Source organism: Vitis vinifera, chromosome 12 (genome assembly GCF_030704535.1).
Source record: "Vitis vinifera cultivar Pinot Noir 40024 chromosome 12, ASM3070453v1".
In the NCBI taxonomy this organism is placed as follows: Eukaryota; Viridiplantae; Streptophyta; class Magnoliopsida; order Vitales; family Vitaceae; genus Vitis; species Vitis vinifera.
Window position 1 is genome coordinate 16,068,208 of NC_081816.1, and position 20,913 is coordinate 16,089,120.

General features: G+C 37.2%; 1 protein-coding gene across 2 annotated transcripts in view; it reads left to right on the forward strand.

Moving 5' to 3' along the window:
* LOC100246885 (phosphatidylserine decarboxylase proenzyme 2) overlaps nt 1–20,913 on the forward strand; it is an 85,786-nt gene that overhangs the window by 57,713 nt on the left and 7,160 nt on the right. For both annotated transcript variants that reach the window (XR_009467021.1, XM_002267912.5), the window contains exons 12-15: nt 4,815–4,926; nt 6,897–6,997; nt 19,467–19,514; nt 20,095–20,241. Coding sequence is in view for 1 of the 2 variants with exons in the window: in XM_002267912.5 (XP_002267948.1) it covers nt 4,815–4,926; nt 6,897–6,997; nt 19,467–19,514; nt 20,095–20,241 (408 nt within the window). In the remaining variant the exon portion in view is untranslated. The remainder of the gene's footprint in view (nt 1–4,814; nt 4,927–6,896; nt 6,998–19,466; nt 19,515–20,094; nt 20,242–20,913) is intronic.

Consider the following 20,913-nt stretch of genomic DNA (forward strand, 5'->3'; position numbering starts at 1 on the left):
CAAAACATTGTAGCTGGAAATGATGGTTATCAAAGAGCTTCATCTTGGTCATTTCCAAACCAAATAAGAGGACAGATATATTCCCTATTAACATATGCGAGGACAGGAATGAGTTGACACATGACAAAGTGTTTTTGGTTCATCTTAAGGGTTCAGAGGTAGATATCATTGGCAAGTGCCTGATTAGAAAAAGATTTGGAGGAGTACCAACTTCAATCTAAAACGTCTCTCATTCAACAAGGAGTCAGGTTTCAAACTTATGCAAGGAACATAAGGGATGTAAGGTCTAACAATTCGGAAAGTTTTGAAGAAGTCACAAATTGAAGAGAGGACTTCATTAGAAAGGTTCGCCAAATTGGAAATATTGGCAACTTTGGTATATAACAAGCTTAGATAAGTTCAGATAGAAGATGTTTTGGTTGGAAAATTACCTCATGACAAATTCTTCCAAAAACAAACTCTAGATCAATCTGAGGTAAAGAGTATTACATGTGGAGAAAAATTGTATTTCTTTTCATATGTTGGAAGTATACAACCAATGAAATATATATACAACAACGAAAAGGAAAGAAAAAGGAAGAAAAAGAAAGCATAAGGAAGAATCCCTATAAATTAGGAAAAATCCCTATAAATTAGAAATTATATACATAAATATACACCTAGATATATATATATATATATATATATATATATATATATATATATATATATATACAGCTATACAACTTACATAGCTGTATATTATTGTTGTATGTCTTCTACTAGTTGTAATATTCTTCAACACTCCCCAATTATCCATTCCTGCCTTGCCAATAATAGATTGAAATGCAGTACTGCTCAATCCTTTAGTTTGCACATTTGCAAATTGATCCTCAGTTGACACAAATGGAGTACAAATTAATCAACTATCTAATTTCTTTTTTATAAAATATTTGTCGACTTTCACATGCTTGGTGCAGTTATGTTGCACAACATTATGTGCAATATCAATTGTTGACTTGTTATCACAATATAGCTTCATAGGTCTTTTCCATGCAATCTTCAAATCTTCCAAAATTATTTTCATCCATAGAAGCTCATAAACTTCTAATGCCATAGCTCTAAACTCAGCTTCTGCACTTGACCTTGCAACTATGTTTTACTTCTTGCTTTTTCATGTTACAAGGTTACCTCCAAGGAATGTACAATAGCTTGAAGTCGATCTTCTGTCATCAATTGATCTAGCATAATCTACATCCATGCATGCTTCCAATGTCAATTCATTGCCTCTTTTAAACGACACTTCATTTCCTAAAGTACCTTTTAAGTATTGTAGAATTCGGTGTGCTGCTTGAATATGTACTTTTGGGTTGTGCATAAATTGGCTCACCACTCCTACAACATAGACTCTATTTGGCCTGGTATGAGAAAGATAGATTAGTTTACCAACTAATCTCTAATAGGATTCTCTACTACTTTCACATCTTCTTGGGCCTCACAAAGCTTGTGATTTTGTTCAATAGGTATCTCCATTGTTTTACACCCCAGTTTCCCTATTTCAGTTAATAAATCCAGCACATACTTCTGTTGGGATATAAAGATCCCATGTCGAGAGTGAGCCACTTCAATGCCAAGGAAGTATTTTAACCTGCCAAGTTCTTTAATCTCAAATTCTTGCAATAAACACCTTTTCAATGCCTCTATTCCTTGCAAGTCATCTCCTGTTACCACTATATTATCCACATAAACTAATAAAGTTGTAACTCCCCCTAAAGCAAAATGTTTAACAAACAATGTGTGATCACCCTAACTTTGTTTGTAACCCAAAGCTTTCATTACTCTAGCAAACCTACCAAACCAAGCTTTGGGAGACTATTTTAAGCCATAAAGTGTCTTTTTCAACCTGCACACCTTATTCTTCTTTGAGTCAAATCTTGGAGGAACCTTCATATGGATTTCTTCATCAAGACCACCATGTAAAAAGACATTCTTTATGTCAACATCCATGATTGACTGCTAAAGATAATAGGATTCTTACAGTATTCAATTTTGCTACAGAAGCAAATGCTTCAAGATAATCTAACCCATAAGTTTGAGTATACTCCTTAGCCACTAATCTTGCCTTATAACATTCAAGTGATCCGTTTGCTTTATGTTTCACATTGAAGACCCATTTACATCCCATTAACTTCTTTTATGGAGGTAGTTGTACCAAGTCCCATGTTTTTTTTTTCTCAAGTGTATCCATCTCAATCTTAAAGCGTCTTTCCACTCTTTAATTCTCAATGCTTCAAAGATAGTTTTTGGGATAGTAATAGTGTTGAGGTGAATAAAAAAAATTTTATGGCCATTGGACAACTTCTCATAGGACACAAAGTGAAACAATGGATATGCAGGTTGTTGAGTACACGTCTTAACACCCTTTCTAATTTCTATAGGAAGATCATAATTATCAACAATAGACACATTTCTTTAATAATCTTTTGAATTGGGAGTTATCTCAATATTATCAACTCTAGAGATTGGTTCTGAATTATGAACCTGCATTTGTTGAACAAGGGGTTCCTTTTTCCTTGAATATACCTCCAATGGGTGAGTAGCACTTTGAATATGTTCATCCTTTGCTGTCGGACTAAGAGTACTTGGGTCTAACTCATTTGGTAAAGGAATGGAAATGGATGGTGATGGAGAAGACAAAGGATTTTGATTTTGTGGGGATGGGAAGGATGAAAGATCAAACAAAAACAAATCTCTATTTTGATCTTCCATGAGTGATGTCTCCTCTTGAAGATAAGGATTAGGAAAGTAATTTTCAGTTTCAATGAGTGTTACATCTACAGGGACAAAGAACTGTTTTATTGGAAGATGATAACTCTTGTACCCTTTCTGTGTAGAAGAATATCCCATAAAAACGCACTTGAGAGCCCTTGGATCAAGTTTCCCATGGTTATTTGAATGAATATGAACAAAGGATACACACCCAAGACCTACGAACCAAGTGATTTGTTGTTTTGAAGTTAGGAAAATATTTTGAAAATAGTTGTATGGGGCTGTTATAATCAAGCACTCAAGTAGGTAGTTTATCAATCAAATGTGTAGCAGTTAAGACAACTTCTCCCTAATAATTTTTTATATCTTTTGTAACCAAGGTTGAACCATTTGTCGATTAAGGCTCCATCATAACCCCTCTTCGTCCTTCTTCTCCACAAATTATGGCAATTGTTTTACTAAGTGAAGGAACTTCTTCCTTTCTTAACACTTGCACTCAAATAGGATCAAACTCAATATTCAATCTAGCAAGAAAGGTGCAAATCCTCTCTTTTTCCATAAAATGTAAGAAGTGTTGCATCATTACTACATTTTATCTCAATACAGTGATAATGGTCTAACTCTTGCCATAAGTTTTGTAAAATTTGAGCATATTCAATGACCGAGTGATTACCTTGTTTGGTAGATGAGATCTTCGTTTTAATCTCATAGATTTGTGCAGCATCTCGGACTTTGGAGTTGGTCTGCCTGTAGGATTCCCAAATTTCCTTTGTTGTAAAAAACATGCAAGTATTAGATAAAGTTTTACCTGAATTGATGTTCTGTAACTCTCCAATGGTTTGATGAGGCAAAGTTTCACCAAAGACGACTATGGGTGTGGCAGAAGTCTTAGACATATCAGACATGGTGAAATCCTAGAAATTGCAAGTAGCACGGATGAAAGATGAAAAAAGAAATAAACAAAACACACAACAATGAAGGTTGAAAGAATTAGGCTTGAAATCTTCAGTAATGAAGTCTGAAAAACTTGAACTAAAATCAGCAATGAAGGTTGATGAAGAATGTCAAAGTGGCTTTGATACCATGTGGGAGAAAGTGGTAAAAAATTCTTATTCAATCAACTGCTATAATCCTAATTTATATCCTATATTTACAAAGAAATTTAAGGAAAAAAATAAACTAACCCTATAAATTAGGACAATTCTTATAAATCGGAGATTATTCTTCCTAATCTGATTTACAACTATATACACTTTCCTAATCTAATTTATAGCTATATATTACATAAATATATACAAGAGACCTCAAATAGGAAAATTCAGATTTCTAACACATTCAATACAATCTTTACCTATCTATCCAAAAAAAAAGAGTATGTCATTTGTGATGTAGGACAACCCTAGGATGGTTGCTTACAATCAAATAGGTGGGATAGGGTTTTTATCTTTGGGATTTAAGGAGAGAAACAAGGATAAAGTATGGCAGGAAAAGAATAAAAAATAAAATATAGAGAAAGAAGGTAAGAAGGAGAAGAGCTAGAAACCTTAGAGTTTTACTAAGGCCTTTTAGGAATCTCACCTAGAAAAAAATCAATGGAGTCTCACCATTGAGAATTAAAACAATTGGGAAAAAAAAAAACTAATAGTATTTTATCACCAATACTTTGATCTGCGTCATTAGTCTTATTTATAAGTTTCTCTATAAAATCCAAATTCTACTAGGATTCTAATAACCTATGACAACTTTAATTCTAATCCTCCTATAACCTAATTAGCTAATCCTAATTTAACTCCAACAAATATTAATCCTAATTTAATTTCAACTAATACTAATCCTACTTAAATTTTATTTATTTCTTTCCTTCTCTTTTTTGAGTATATTTATTTCTTCTTTTAGTAGATCTTAGAGATTCATCTTCATTAATTTGTGTCTATGATTATTCATGCATTTTTCTTTATTTGTGCTATAAGAATTGTTGATTCCATTGAATTGCACGCATTTTTTTTTTCCTGAAAAACTAAGATCTCATTCACTTTTATCGTCTAATTAATATTTTGCTGCTTTAGGTTTTTGACCGAAGGACAAAGAGGCTTGTTGAAGAATTAATTGATGGAAAAATTGTCCTATCAATGAGAGCCATCTACCAATCAAAATTAGGGCTTGGCCTAATGGATGCAGGTATGAGTAATTTTTTTTCTTTTCCAAGTTTTAATGATATAGTCACCTATCAACATTGAACCAGTAGTTGAACTTAATAGATAGGTAGCTTCAAATTTTTATAATGGTTAATTTGATTGTAATTGTCAACAATGTTTACTACCTCTCCTGTATTTGAGCTTCTGTAACTAAAGAATTCTCTTGCATCCTATTAGTTTGATTTTGTGGGAACAAAGAGATGTTTGTTTCTATCACATTGCCAAAACGAATTGGGGGTAGTTCCCTTCCTTGGTTGCCTCAAACTTATTGTTGATTGTTGTTTTCTAGGTAACCTAGGGCAGATGGGAATTGGGGAAGTTCTCCCAAACTATAGAGGCATAGGTGTTGATAGCTTTCTCTAAGCTAGTGGGTTCAATTTTGCCATTGTGGAGGAAATATTTGCCGGCCTAGCAGGATTAGTGAATCTTTACTATTGCATTATAAAAAAATTTTAAGAAGGAAGCAGGAATTTCATTGTAGAAAAATTATGGTTGATGATGCACATTCCCTTAGTAGCAATCTTGTTAGGTTGGATGTACCATATGCCATGACAACATTAAAAATCTTCACCACAATGTACTTGCAGCAATGCTTTCCAGCCACAGGAATCTTTCTGTTTTTGCTAGACAAGTCTCTCGACTACATCTTTTTTTTTTTGTTTTTATTTTAATGTGATGATAAGAGCATTTTTTCTTGAATACATCCTTGACAAAGGACATGTCTAACACATATCCATGGCATGTTAACATGTGTGTGTGTGTATACCTATCTTTCTATCTGTCCATCTGTGTATAAAGGAAACAAGAAAATCAATTATTAAAAAAGTGAGAGTGATTACATGCAACAGTGAGTATCCTTCAAGAGAGCTGTCTGAACAAGAAAAGAAAAAATAAAACATTTATACATCCCCAAAAGACCTAACAGCAGAACCAAACAAAAGAACCCACATTGTGAATGCTCTAGAATGAAGGGGTGATTCACTAACTGGTTAACCAACTGAGGATTTCAACTAAAGAAACAATATAAACTTCTGAAGAGCTCAACAATTTTGCGACTCCAAGCATGAAAATGCCCTCTCAGTCCCTAGGTCACTTAAGAAAGACAATAGCCAAAGGTCCCTGGACCAAAATATTATTGAGTGTCTCATATTCTCATATTAACATCTTGTTGCCTTGGGGTGTTTCCTGTAACTCTAATTTATTGACTAGTTGTTTCAAAAATTTATGTTAATTATAACTACTTGTTTTTCTCTTGGATCATAATCCTTTGGAATGCAATTAGAGGCTGCAAGGATCAGAACTTCTCTGTAATAGGCAGATACATTTAAAGGATGACTAATTTAATCATCTTTGTCTAAAAAGATTATGCTCAGAATGACAGGTTTGATGTCTTATGGATAAAAAATTAGTAAGAGATACATTGGTTTGTGTTTACGGTCATGCCATGTAAAGCAATCATGTTTTTTTATCTTACTCATACCTTCCTTATTGGTTTCAACCGCCTTTCTAGTGATCTTATGCCATTTTGTTTAAAGAGATACATTTCATTCTAACCTTTTAGTGACATTTTGTTAACAATAACATGTACTCTGACTGAAGTTTTAAAATTGTTATTCACACTATTATATACCATAATGGAACTATTCATTGTTCTAGTAGAGGCTTTACTGCTTTTGCACATTTTTTGCTGTTTTTTTTTCTTCTGACTGTAAATAGATTTCCTTGAATGCATTTTAAATATATATTTGGAAACAAAATATATGAAATGAATAATCAATATTTAACAATGATTAGGAATTAAACTTGTACATTGTACTTTTCCATAAGCACTATCTCTGAAATCAACATAATGTTGTTGTAATCAATGACTTGCAATTTTTTCCTTCTTTTATTTTTTCTCCTTTACCATTTAATTTCTTGCACAACTTAAATTCTTTCTCCATTTGGATGCAGGTGCAAAAGAACTTTTGCAAAGAATTTCTGAAAAGCAGGGAAAGCAAATGAATTCAGTTGAATCTGCTAAAGATATACCCAAGTTCCTTAAGTTCTTTGAGGCATGACAATCTCTCTTAATGAATGAACTATAATCTTGTTACCATGATTTCTAACTTCATTTTCAATTACTTAGGAAGTGGTTGATAACTGAGTTTGAAATAATTCTTTTGCACAACTGGATCCTTACAACATAATTACTCAAAAAGATTAAGACAAAAAAAAAGAAAAATTGCTTCTAGTTGTTCTACTCATGGACATCTTTATTTTCCAACTTATTGCTCAATAATAAATTAGGGGTGAGCACACAAGCAAAAAATTAAAATAATAATAATAATATACCAACATTATAATAGAAATACTTATGATTCCATACATCAGTAGTATCATGCAATATAAGTCTTGTATGCATGGTGTATAAACAATAGTTTATATGATATTGTCTATAATAAAATAATAATTATAATTCATCTTGGCATCACATTCAGTGTTATCAAAAGCAAAAGGCAATGTCAAGGCAATAAGACTAAGGCAAAAGGTGAAAAACAAAGTGATAGCTTGATTATAATAAGGTGATAAAAAATTTATATTTACCTATTCGATACTTAACCAATGTAAGTGTTGTCTTCAACAATCAACATTATTAATTTCATCCCTCATGATATCTTATAAAATTAACAAAATAATAATAATTATTCAAAGTTGTTAGATAGTGTAGTTATTTTAGTTATTTACTTTTCCTTTTCTTTCCTTATTGTATTGTGGGTCCCACTAACATGTATATATATACTCAAGTCCAATGTGTATTATTAATAGTTTTTAATAACAAAAATTAGGGATTCTCTATTTTCTCTCTTTTCACATGGTATTAGAGCCTAGAGAGAAAAAAAACCTAATTATTTCCGGTTTATCCGTGAATCAATTCTGGGAAACCTTTCAGTGACCGTGTTTCATTCCGGTCACCTTTCCCATGCTCGGGGTGGAGAGGAAGTCAACCGTATTGCCGTCAGAAAACCCTCACCGCCACTTTCCGGTGACTTTTTCCGGCGAAGTCCTTTTTCGACACCGACCATGCCATCAGGTGCACAAGGAGGAGATCTTCAAGTTTTGTCAAAGCACCGAAGGGAGATTCTCAGTCACACGCCGGCCACGCGCGTTTCTTCTCCAGCTGCTTGAACCTCACGCATCGGCGCATGGAGCACTTTCCGGCAACGCGCTTCCACCTCCAACCTTGCCTGACACCGTCTAGCCATTCTCCATCTGTGCTTGTGCCATCCGATCCCTACAAGTGCATTTTTTGGGGTTTTTTGTCTCCACCAGCCCTCTAAACAGCCTTTCTGGCGACTTCCGGTGACTTCCTCTCCACCCTAAGCCCTGCACGTGTCTTAGGAAGTGTTCTTCTACCCTTCCAGTAGTGCCACATTTGTTTTTCTTTACTATTTGGTCTCTCACAGCCGCGGATCCTCAGTTTTTCTTCTTTCAGCCGTGATCTGAAGCCGTATTAGGGCTCTCTTCGATCCAAATATATTTCGTTCTCCAGATAAGTAGATATGGCTACTAAAAGTTCCATTTTTTCCCCTGTTATATCTGGATCTCCTATGATTACTTCGGAGAAATTGGTTGGTAGTGAAAATTATTTGTCCTGGTCTACCTCTTTGGAGCTTTGGTTTATGGGTCAAGGTTATGAGGATCACCTTGTTATGCAGGAGGCGGATATACCTGAGGTTGACAGAGTACAGTGGAAGAAGATAGATGCACAGTTATGTAGTGTGTTATGGCAATCAGTTGATCCTAAGATTCTACTTCATCTTCGGGCCTACAAAACATGCTTTAAATTTTGGAATCAGACAAAAGGGCTATACACAAATGATATCCAACGTCTTTATAAGGTGGCCTCTTCTATTGTCAATGTCAGACATTTATCTACTTATATTGGACAGATTGCCTCTCTTAAGGAGGAATTCTTGACCGTGATGCCTCTTACTATTGATGTTGGGGATCAACGAACACAGATTGACAAGTTCTTCATGATTCTTACGCTTATTGGCCTCCGTCCAAATCTTGAGACCGTCTGCGATCAGATTCTTGGCAGTTCCTCCGTTCCATCCTTGGATGATGTGTTTGCTCGCCTCCTCCGTATCTCCTCCACTCAGACTTTGCCATCTGATAACACTTCAGATTCTTCTGTGTTAGTTTTTCAAACTAACTCTCAAGGAGGACGTAGTGGTAACCGAGGTAGAGGCCAACGTCCTCATTGCACCTATTGCAATAAGCTTGGCCACACTCGTGATCGGTGTTATCAGTTACATGGGTGGCCTTCCCGCACTGCCCACGTGGCCCAGTCATCTGATCCTCAACCGCCTCAACCTCCGAGTTCCTCCACATCTTAGGGTATTTCCCTCATTGACAGTGAGTATGATGACTAACTCCGCTATCAGGCCACCAAGTCAGCTTCTGTTGCCCAGACTGGTAATGCTTCTGCTTGTCTTACCCACACATCTTCTCTTGGACCTTGGATTCTAGATTTTGGCGTTTCTGATCACATATTTGGTAATAAGGATCTTTTCTCTTCTATTACTACTACCTCTGCCTTACCTACTGTTACCTTAGCTAATGGTGCTCAAACTGTGGCTAAAGGCATTGGTTTGGCACATCCTCTCCCTTCTCTACCTCTCACTTCTGTCCTTTATACTCCTGAGTGTTCCTTTAATCTTATCTCCATTAGCAAAATCACTCGTACTCTTAACTGCTCTATTACTTTTTCTGATAAATTTGTGACTTGCAGGACCGGAGTACGGGGAAGACGATTGGCATAGGACATGAGTCTCAAGGCCTCTATCACCTCACCTCGCCTTCAATTCTTGCAGTTTGCATTTCCATTGATGCTCCCCCCCTTATCCACAGTCACCTGGGCTACCCTAGTCTATCCAAGTTCTAGAAAATGGTCCCTCGTTTTTCATCTTTGTTGTTGCTTGCGTGTGAGTCCTGTCAGCTTAGGAAACATACTCGTGTCTCGTTCCCAAAGCGTTTGAATAATCGGGCAAAGTCTCCTTTTGAACTTGTCCACATTGATGTTTGGGGTCCTTGTCGGACCGCGTCGACTCTAGGATTTCAGTATTTTGTCACTTTCATTAATGACTATTCTCGATGTACTTGGTTATTTTTAATGAAAAATTGAGATGAGTTATTCTCTATTTTCCAGAAATTTTATGCTGAAATCCAAATCCAGTTCAATATTTCTATTCGTATGTTACGCAATGACAATGCCAAGGAATATTTTTCTGCACCATTTACTTCATTTATGTCCCAACATGGGATCCTTCATCAGTCTTCTTGTGCTCATACTCAACAAAATGGGGTAGCTGAACGTAAGAATCGACATCTTGTTGAGACAACTCGTACTCTCCTTCTCCATAGTAATGTTCCTTTTCGTTTTTGGGGGGACGCTGTTCTGACAGCATATTATTTGATTAATCGTATGCCCTTATCTGTATTACACGATCAGATTCCTCATTCCCTTCTTTTCCCTGGCCAACCACTTTATTTCCTTTCTCCTTGTGTTTTTGGTTGTATGTGCTTTGTTCATATTCTCACTCTTGGACAGGACAAACTTTCTGCCAAAGCCATAAAATGCATCTTCTTGGGATACTCCAGACTTCAAAAGGGTTATCGTTGTTATTCCTCTGAGACTCATCGCTACTTTCTCTCCGCTGATGTCACCTTCTTTGAGGACTCACCATTCTTCTCCACCTCTGAGTCTCTTCTTGTTTCTGAAGTCTTACCCTTTCCCATTATCTCCCCACCTGATGCAGTGCCTTCTCGCCCACTTCAGGTTTATCATCGCCATCATCGTGTCACTGTTCCTCCTTCTTTGGCCGAGGTACCTGCTAACTCACTTCCTATCCCTTCGGCTTCTCCTGCCCCGGCTTTGCCTCTTTCTGTTGACTTACCCATTGCTTTTCGGAAAGGTAATCGATCTACTCGTAATCCTCATCCCATTTACAATTTTTTGAGTTACCATCGATTATCTTCACCCTATTCTGCATTTGTTTCTGCTATATCTTCTGTTTCTCTTCCCAAGAGCACCCCTGAGGCTCTTTCTCATCTAGGCTAGCGACAGACAATGGTAGATGAAATGACTGTTTTACACTCCAATAGCACTTGGGATCTTGTTGTTTTACCCTCTGGTAAATCTACAGTTGATTGTCGTTGGGTCTACACAATTAAGGTTGGCCCTGATGGTCAGGTTGATTGCCTTAAGGCCCGCTTAGTTGCTAAAGGCTATGCTCAGGTTTATGGTTCTGATTATGGTGACACTTTCTCTCCTGTTGCCAAGATAGCTTCTGTTCGTCTATTGCTCTCCATGGCTGCTATGCGTTCTTGGCCTCTTTATCAGTTAGATATTAAAAATGCTTTCTTTCATGGGAATCTTGCTGAGGAAGTTTATATGAAGCAACCACTTGGTTTTGTTGCTCAGGGGGAGTCTGGTTTAGTGTGCAGGTTACGCCGTTCTCTATATGGCTTGAAACAATCTCCTCGAGCATGGTTTAGCCGTTTTAGTTCTGTTATTCAGGAGTTTGACATGTTTCACAGTACAGTAGACCATTCCGTTTTCTATCATCATAACTCTTCGGGGCAGTGTATTTATCTGGTAGTTTATGTGAACGACATCGTCATTACAAGCAGTGATCAGAATGGTATTCAGAAATTAAAGCAACACCTTTTCACCCACTTTCAGACTAAAGACTTGGGGAAACTCAAGTATTTCTTAGGGATTGAGATAGTTCAATCCAGTTCCGATGTGGTTCTTTCCCAAAGGAAGTATGCTTTAGACATCTTGGAAGAAACCGGTATGTTAGACTGTAAACCGGTAGACACTCCTATGGATCCAAATGTCAAACTTATACCAGGACAGGGGGAGCCTTTAGGAGATCTTGGGAGATATCGGCGACTTGTAGGTAAACTGAACTACCTCACTATTACTTGTCCAGACATTTCTTTTCTTGTAAGTGTTGTTAGTCAATTCCTACAGTCACCATGTGATAGCCATTGGGATGCTGTAATCTGCATTCTTCGATATATCAAAAGCACACTAGGCCAAGGTGTGTTGTACGAGAACAAAGGTCATACCCAGGTTGTTGGTTACACAGATGCAGATTGGGCTGGCTCACCCACAGATAGAAGTTCCACTTCCGGATATTGTGTTTTTATTAGAGGTAACCTAATATCTTGGAAGAGTAAGAAACAAGATGTAGTGGCCAAATCTAGTGCTGAAGCCGAGTATCGAGTTATGGCTCTGGCAACATGTGAACTCATATGGCTTAAACATCTTCTTCGGGAGTTGAGATTTGAAAAGGATGAACAGATGAAACTCATCTCTGACAACCAAGCCGCTTTGCATATTGCATCCAATCCAGTCTTCCATGAAAGGACCAAACACATTGAAGTTGACTGTCACTTCATTAGAGAGAAGATCGCATCAGGATGTGTGGCGACTAGTTTTGTCAATTCAAATGATCAACTAGCAGATATTTTTACTAAATCTCTCAGAGGTCCTAGAATTAAATACATTTGTAACAAGCTTGGTGCATATAACATATATGCTCCAGCTTGAGGGGGAGTGTTACATAGTGTAGTTATTTCAGTTATTTACTTTTCCTTTTCTTTCCTTATTGTATTGTGGGTCCCACTAACATATATATATATATACCCAAGTCCAATGTGTATTATTAACAGTTTTTTAATAACAAAAATTAGGGATTCTCCCTTTTCTCTCTTTTCACAAAAGTGTTAAATATTATACCCACATCATAAGAAACATCATATTGTTAATTGATATTCATTCTGTCTAAAATCATATTCTAATTTTTCAAATATCTAAAATTTAGAATAAAAGCCAAAATAAGAGAATGAACATCCTAAAGAAGCTTTGAGCGACATCATCATAGTCATCATTGAAATTAAAATTATCATCACTTCCATCAAGATTGGATTGATAGCCCTTCATCTCATTATCTCTATAATTAATAATACAATATTTCATCTTATACTTTGTTTAATCCAATGTTAGATTGAATGAAATTATAATTTAATTATGTTTAATCTTAACCCATGGTTAATGGCGACCACCTCTATGCCTTGCGCCTTATCCTAAGGTGATTGCCTAGGCGTTGCCTCTTTGAAGCCATTTTGTCTGGGTCTTCAAGAGGCGACTTTTATTTGCCCCGCCTAGCTTGACGCCCTAGGCGATCTAGGCGATTGCTTTTGATAACACCGATCACATTACAGGTTGACACACTTTTTCTGAACTTTTCTGTAATGGGACTTTCTTATTCCCTGATTGCATGTCAAAATTACACACAACAATACTGTTCAGCCAAGTATTATATCTCTTTGTTGTGCACAGTGTCAAAGGACAACTTTGATGTCCACACTTCTTTCCTTATTTTAGCCCACACTTCTTTCCTTATTTTAGCCCACAATTGTTTCCTTATTTCTCCATTTATTATTCTGTACAGTTAGCATACATTATTTGACAGATTATAGTTTACATGTATAGGGCTAGAATCATGCTGGAATTTATTTGTTTTTATTTGCTTTCCATGTATAGCATCCTTGTAAAGTCTATATATAATATACAAAACTCAAGGTCAAGGTATTTAACCATTCACACAATATTTTGACATGGTATCAGAGCAAGGTTGCTAATTTTTCTTCCCTCAAATTCTTTTCTGTCTTCTTGGTTTCGGAGGTGCCTCTCGTGTCTTTCAGTCAAGTCTATGTTGATTCGTACTGCACCCAACCAACCATTTTTCTCGGTATTTCTGTGGCTATGGTGGGTCAATTTTCTTCTGAGATTTTTTTTTGGTCCATCCTTTTGTCTCGGGTTCTATTTATTTTCTATGGATTCCGCACCTCTGTGTGTTAAGTTTACAGGCACAAATTATTCTACCTGGGCATTTCAGTTTGAACTTTTTCTCAAGGGAAAAGACCTTTGGGGTCATATTGATGGCACGGATGTTGAAAAACCATCCACTTTTGACAAATCTCAGGATGTTAGGTCTTCTCCTTCATGGGCTGTGCTTGATGCACGCATCATGTCTTGGCTTCTTGGTTCAATGGAGCCTCATATTGTAACCCACTTGCGGCCCCATCACTCCGCTCAATCTATGTGGGCTTATTTGAAGAAAGTTTATCATTAGGATAACGATGCTCGTCGCTTTCAGTTAGAACATGCGATTGCCATGTTTCAACATGGTAGTCTTTCCATCCAGGACTATTACTTGGCATTTCTAACTCTTTGGCATGAATATGCTGATTTGGTTACAACGGATGTTCCTATTGACGCTCTTTCAACTATTCAGACTATTCACGCGACTACCCGACGTGATCAGTTTCTTATGAAACTACGTCCGGAATATGAATCTGTCTGCTCCTCTTTACTTAATAGATCTCCTGTTCCCTTTCTTGATATTTGTTTTGGTGAGTTACTTCGCGAAGAGCAACGCCTTAGTACTCAAGCTATTCTAGAGCAATCTCATGGCAGTTCCGGGACAACAACTGTAGCTTATGTTGCCTAAGGACGCGGACTACCTATGCATTCTAAAAACTTGCAGTGTTTCTGCTGCAAGGAATATGGGCATATTGCTGCCACTTGCCCTAAGAAGTTTTGTTCTTATTGCAAGAAGAAGGGTCACATTATCAAAGAATGTCGTATTCACCCCCAGAATCGTCAGACCCAAGCATTTCAGACTTCGGTTATTGCCCCTCCTGTAGCAACTTCTGCAGCACACGACTCTCCTTTAGCTGTGTGCTCTGTTCCTACACCTCCTGCACCAGATTACTACACCCCAGAAATGGTACAACAGATGTTAATTTCAGCATTATCGGCAATGGGGTTTCAAGGTAACAATTCTACTAAACTCTGGTACGTGGACTCGGGGGCCTCTAATCACATGACTAATAATCCTACCGCTTTGTGTCATGTTCGGCCCTACGCTGGTCAATCTTCCATTCAGACTGCCAATGGCAGCTCTTTGCCCATAGCTACTATCGGCGATGCCTCTTCTAAGTTCACTGATGTGTTTCTTGCTCCTCAATTTTCCACGAATCTTATTTCTATTGGCCAATTAGTTGATAACAATTGTGCTGTTAATTTTTCTGGTAATGGTTGTGTTGTGCAGGACCAGGTAACGGGCGAGCCGATCGCGAAGGGACCTAAAGTGGGGCGCTTGTTTCCACTATTTTTACCTGTTCCAAATTTTTCTCCACTTTCTTCTATTAAGTCTTTTGCTTGTAATAATGTTTCAGATCTTAGTATGGTGTGACATCGTCGTTTAGGCCATCCCAATACTCAAATCTTATCTCATGTATTGAACTCTGATTTACCTAGTAATAAGGATCGTTATTCTTTATCTCTTGAGTGTGATTCTTGCAAACTTGGTAAAAGTAAAACTCTTCCCTTCCCTTTGCATGCAAGTAGAGCATCTCACTGCTTTGATCTTATCCATAGTGATGCTTGGGGACCTTCCCCGGTTAGTTCACATGAGAAATTTAAATATTATGTGACTTTCATTGATGATCATAGCAGATTTACTTGGGTCTACTTTCTTCGCTCTAAATCTGAGGTCTTTCGTACTTTCACTGAGTTTTTAGCATATGTTGACAATCAATTTTCTACTTCTATTAAGACATTACGCACAGATTCCGATGGTGAGTATTTGTCTACTGAGTTTTAAGCATTCTTGGCTTCTAAGGGTATTATTCATCAACGTTCATGTCCCTCTACTCAACAAAATGGAGTTACCGAACGCAAAAATTGTCATCTTCTAGATGTGGTACGTACTCTCTTGTTAGAATCTTCTGTTCCATCCATGTTTTGGGTAAAGGCTTTAAAAACTGCTACTCACTTGATTAATCGTTTACCTTCTCAAGTCCTACATATGGGGTCTCCCTATTTCCACTTATTTGCTAAGCAACCTAGTTATGATCACCTTCGTATTTTTGGTTGTGTATGCTTTGTTCATTTACCTCCTCATGAGCGACATAAATTATCTGCTCAATCTGTTCGATGTGCTTTCTTGGGAAATAATATGTGTCAAAAGGGATTTGTTTGCTATGATCCTACATTACATCGTACACGTATTTCTAGGAATGCTATTTTCTTTGAAAATCAACATTTCTTTCCTGTATCCTCTTCTACTGTGGTCCTCCCCTCCTTTGAGCAGTAGTTCTCAGATCTTCATCCGGTCAATTCTCACTTTCAACCAAGTATTGTGTATACGAGACGCTCCCACCCACAGTCTTTTTCGGTGTCTCACCCGATATCTGATCCTACCACGCTCCAGATTTAGTCAGTTGCAGCACCTCTAACACCTTCAGTATGTCGCTCTTCTCAAGTGTCTGTACCTCCGAATAGGTATGGATTTCCCTCTTCCAGTTCTGGCAATTCTATTTCAGCCCTTACTGCTGCATTGTCCAATTTTGATATTCCCACATGCTACTCACATGCTACCAAGCATGATTGTTGGTGACAAGCTATGCAGGAAGAAATTGCCACTCTAGAGGCCAATCACACTTGGGACATTGAGCCCTGTCCTCCCACTATTGTTCCTCTGGGTTGCAAATGGGTTTACTCAGTCAAGGTCCGATCTGATGGAAGCTTGGATCGTTACAAAGCTCGGCTTGTTGCACTTGGGAATAATCAGGAATATGGTGTCAATTATGAAGAGACCTTTGCTCCTGTGGCTAAAATGACTACTGTTCGTACGATTCTAGCTCTTGCTGCTTCCAGTGATTGGCCACTACATTAGATGGATGTAAAAAATGCTTTTCTTCATGGGGATCTTAAAGAGTGTATTTATATGAAGCCACCCCTGGGATTGTTTCCCTCTCCGACTTCACATTTGTGTAAGCTTCATCGCTCTTTTTATGGTCTCAAACAGGCTCCGAGGGTCTGGTTTGATAAATTCCGCACCACTTTATTACAATTTTCATTCAGGCAGAGCAAGTATGACACTTCCTTGTTTCTTCGGAAATCAGACATGGGTATTGTTGTTCTTTTGGTTTATGTTGATGATATTGTGATCACTGGTTCCGATTCTGCTTTACTTGGTCAGCTCAAAACTCATCTCTCCGAGTCCTTTCATATGAAAGATCTTGGGTCTCTCACATATTTTCTTGGTCTTGAGGTGCATTATAGTCCCTCTGATATTTCCCTCAATCAACATAAGTATGCGAGTGACTTGGTGGCTACAGCTGGTCTACAAGGGGCTACTTCTGTTGATACTCCCTTGGAATTAAATGTCAAGCTTCGCAAAGAGGAGGTCGACTTACTTGTTGATCCCAGTTTATACAGGAAGTTGGTGGGTAGCTTTGTTTATCTCACCATTACTAGACCGGACATTTCTTTTGCTGTACAGCAAGTCAGCCAGTTCCTTCAAACTCCTAGTCATCTTCATTTGGCTGCTGTCCGTAGGATCATACGCTATGTTCAAGGCACTTCTACTCGTGGTTTGTTCTTCCCTGCAGGCAATTCTACTCGCCTTGTTGCTTATAGTGATACTGATTGGGCTGGTTGTTCGGATACCCGTCGCTCCATCACTGGTTGGTGTGTGTTCTTAGGTGATGCATTGATATCTTGGACAAGTAAGAAGCAAGACAGAGTCTCTAAGTCATCTACGGAATCTGAGTACTGGGCGATGTCTCTTGCTTGTTCTGAAATCATTTGGCTTCGAGGTTTGCTTGCGGAGTTAGACTTTTTTGAGACCGATCCTACACCTCTACATGCCGATAATACAAGTGCTATTCAGATCACGACCAATCCTGTCTATCATGAGCGCACAAAGCATATTGAAGTGGACTGTCACTCTATCCGTGAAGCCTTTGAAGCTTGTGTTATCACTCTTCCACATATTTCCACTGACTTACAAATTGCTGATATCTTCACCAAGGCTCTCCCTCGTCATCGACATTGCTTGCTAAGTAGCAAATTGATGCTTGTTGATCAACCTACATCAATTTGAGAGGGGCTGTCAAAGGACAGCTTTGCTGTCCACACTTTTTTCCTTATTTTAGCCCACAATTGTTTCCTTATTTCTCCATTTATTATTCTGTACAGTTAGCATACATTATTTGACAGATTATAGTTTACATGTATAGGGCTAGAATCATGCTGGAATTTATTTGTTTTTATTTGCTTTCCATGTATAGCATCCTTGTAAAGTCTATATATAATATACAAAACTCAAGGTCAAGGTATTCGGCCATTCACACAATATTTTGACACACAGTACACCCAATTTCACTAATTATAGATGGCTCATTCTGAACACTATACATGGGAAGGTACAGTGTATCTAATATCACAAACTATGGGTCACATGCATCATGGCCTTCACCTAGATTAATCATCCTGTTAATTTGATTTATTGATAATAAAAATTTTCAAAAAACTGGAATTGCATTCCTTATGAAACTAAATTCCATAGAAAATGTATTCATGTAACTAACTGGGAAAAAGAACCATTATCCACAATTTGTCATTAACTTTTTTATACGCACATATTTTTTTCTGTCAAAAAAAAAATAATAATCTAATAGAGGTGTCAAAAGGAGAACTGTAGCACACAGGGAGTACATGCATTATGCTAACAGAAAATCAGGAAAGGCAAACAAAGGGCCAAAATAAACCATGCATACACACTCAGCAGCCTGTATTCCAAGTATAAAAGGTTGTATATTATCCGCTACAACCTCCTTTGTTCAACCGTACAAAGCTCCTAGTGCAATTTATTTAAGCTTTCTTTCTGCAGATTCAGTCCCCTCAAAATTTTCTCCTGTCATGCTTCTGCCCAAGATAGCAGGCCAATTGTGTGTTAGCTGTTCTTCATTGCTTCCTTTCTTTCCACTTGATAGATTTGTCATGCCATCTGGAAAGCACTTCACTTACACTGCTGTCCATGAGTTATTGTAGCAAGTGGTAGGCTCTTCATGCTTAGGTAGGATGCAAATGCATTAAGATTTAGCTCTGATTGTCTTTCGCATGTGAACTTGATTGAATCCTCACAAAAACATATATTTTGATTGCATCCTGTTGTATTAAATGCCCACGTCATTTATGTTGTAAGACCTAGTTCTCTATAGAAGCACATAAATTCATAATCAGCTATATAATTATTAACCAAATCCATTTTTGATGACCCTTTTCTTCTATTTGATCTTTCAATAAATACAATTTGCGAAAATGTTGATCAATAGAATATGTGCAAAGTACTCTCTCTCTTATAAATAATATTTGTTAAAGTAGAAGCTGTGCTGGATATATATCGCATGCTTCAGTGTTTGTTGTCTGAGAATGTTTGCCCTCCTTTTCTCTGGTAGATGTCTATACCTATATGTGGTTCATTATTCATGGTGGCCTAGTTATAGATATGCATATTAAACTTCATTCCTTCGAACTTTTAAATGCTGACATCACATGTATTGAAGAACATGATTCTCGGTTCTAATTTAATTCAGCATGGTTTGTAGGATCAAATCAAGTTGGATGAAGTCAAGTACCCTTTGGAACATTTTAAGGTAGGGTGGTACTTTGAAACAGATTGGTAATACTTTTTCCCCCCTGATGTACTCACGAATTTTCATTTCTGTGCTTGTTTAATGATTATTGACTATGTTATCTCTATTTTGCTATAGCACATTAGACTGCCTTCATTTCAACTTCATGCTAATAATTTTCTAATCGATATGTTTACTGAAGGATTTATAATGTTTGTGTTAAATTTTACGTGTACCTTGTTAAAGAACAAGAATTGGAGAAGAGAATGTGTTTGCTCTTCTTGTTTTTATTGATTAGAAAAATAATACTCTACAGTAATAAACTATGTATACTGTACCTTTGTAATAACTTTCATACTCAATAATACCCTCATTAACAAGGACGTTCCCCCTTCCAAGATGGAACATATAAATTTTCATTGCTTAGCTTGGAATTGAAAGACAAAAATAAATTTTTGCACAGAGATGGAGCAATATCACTTCCCCTATGGTTTTGTTGGTTTTTGTTATTACCATTGTTGGATCTCGGTATCATTTCTTGAAATGGAACAGTTACTATCGTTGAATTTCTGAATAAGTTGAATTTTAACTTTATATGCAGACATTCAATGAATTTTTTATAAGAGAGTTGAAACCTGGTGCTAGACCAATTGCCTGCATGGAACGTGATGATGTTGCTGTATGTGCTGCAGATAGTCGTCTAACGGCATTTAAATCTGTTGAAGATTCTCTAAGATTTTGGATTAAGGTATTATCTGTCACTTTGAATATTTGTGATGTAAGAGCTACACATCTTTTAGAGGTTGTTTTGGTCTCAGCTTTTGCAATGTTGATAAGGTAAAATGAAACTAATGGTCAGAAAGAAGTACTTTCTGTTGAAGAGTAAAAAATAGTTATGATGTAAGAAGTATGAGCTCCTCATACCATCGCTCTGATTGAGACCTTGTGGTTTCCCATGAAGTTTCCCACATTTTTCTTTGGTGTGACATGCTTTCTTGCTGTACGAGCACCGTAGTTTCTTCTTTGTTAAGTTCTTCATCGACTCCTGTCTTCCTTGCGCCATGTTAACATTATGATTCGTGCCATTTGGTTTGGCTCCTCCTCTTGGTTTCTTTACAATCATGGTTGATCCATCCACTGGTGGTGGATCAAGCATCACCCCCTTACAGCTTTCTTCAGCATGGATGATAGAAAACACTTCATTTGAATGTTTGAGTATGGTCTGCCTCTTGCCATAGACTCTTCATTACATTGTAATACTCAATAATCGATCAGGTACCCTGTTTTGTAGTGTAGACTTTAATATTCAATTCACAAATTCAGGCAGCATCCTGTATTTTTTAGTACCTTTGCCAAACAGTTTCCCAAATTGCATGTTCTGTTGATTTCAGGTAACATTGAATTCCATTACTATGACATA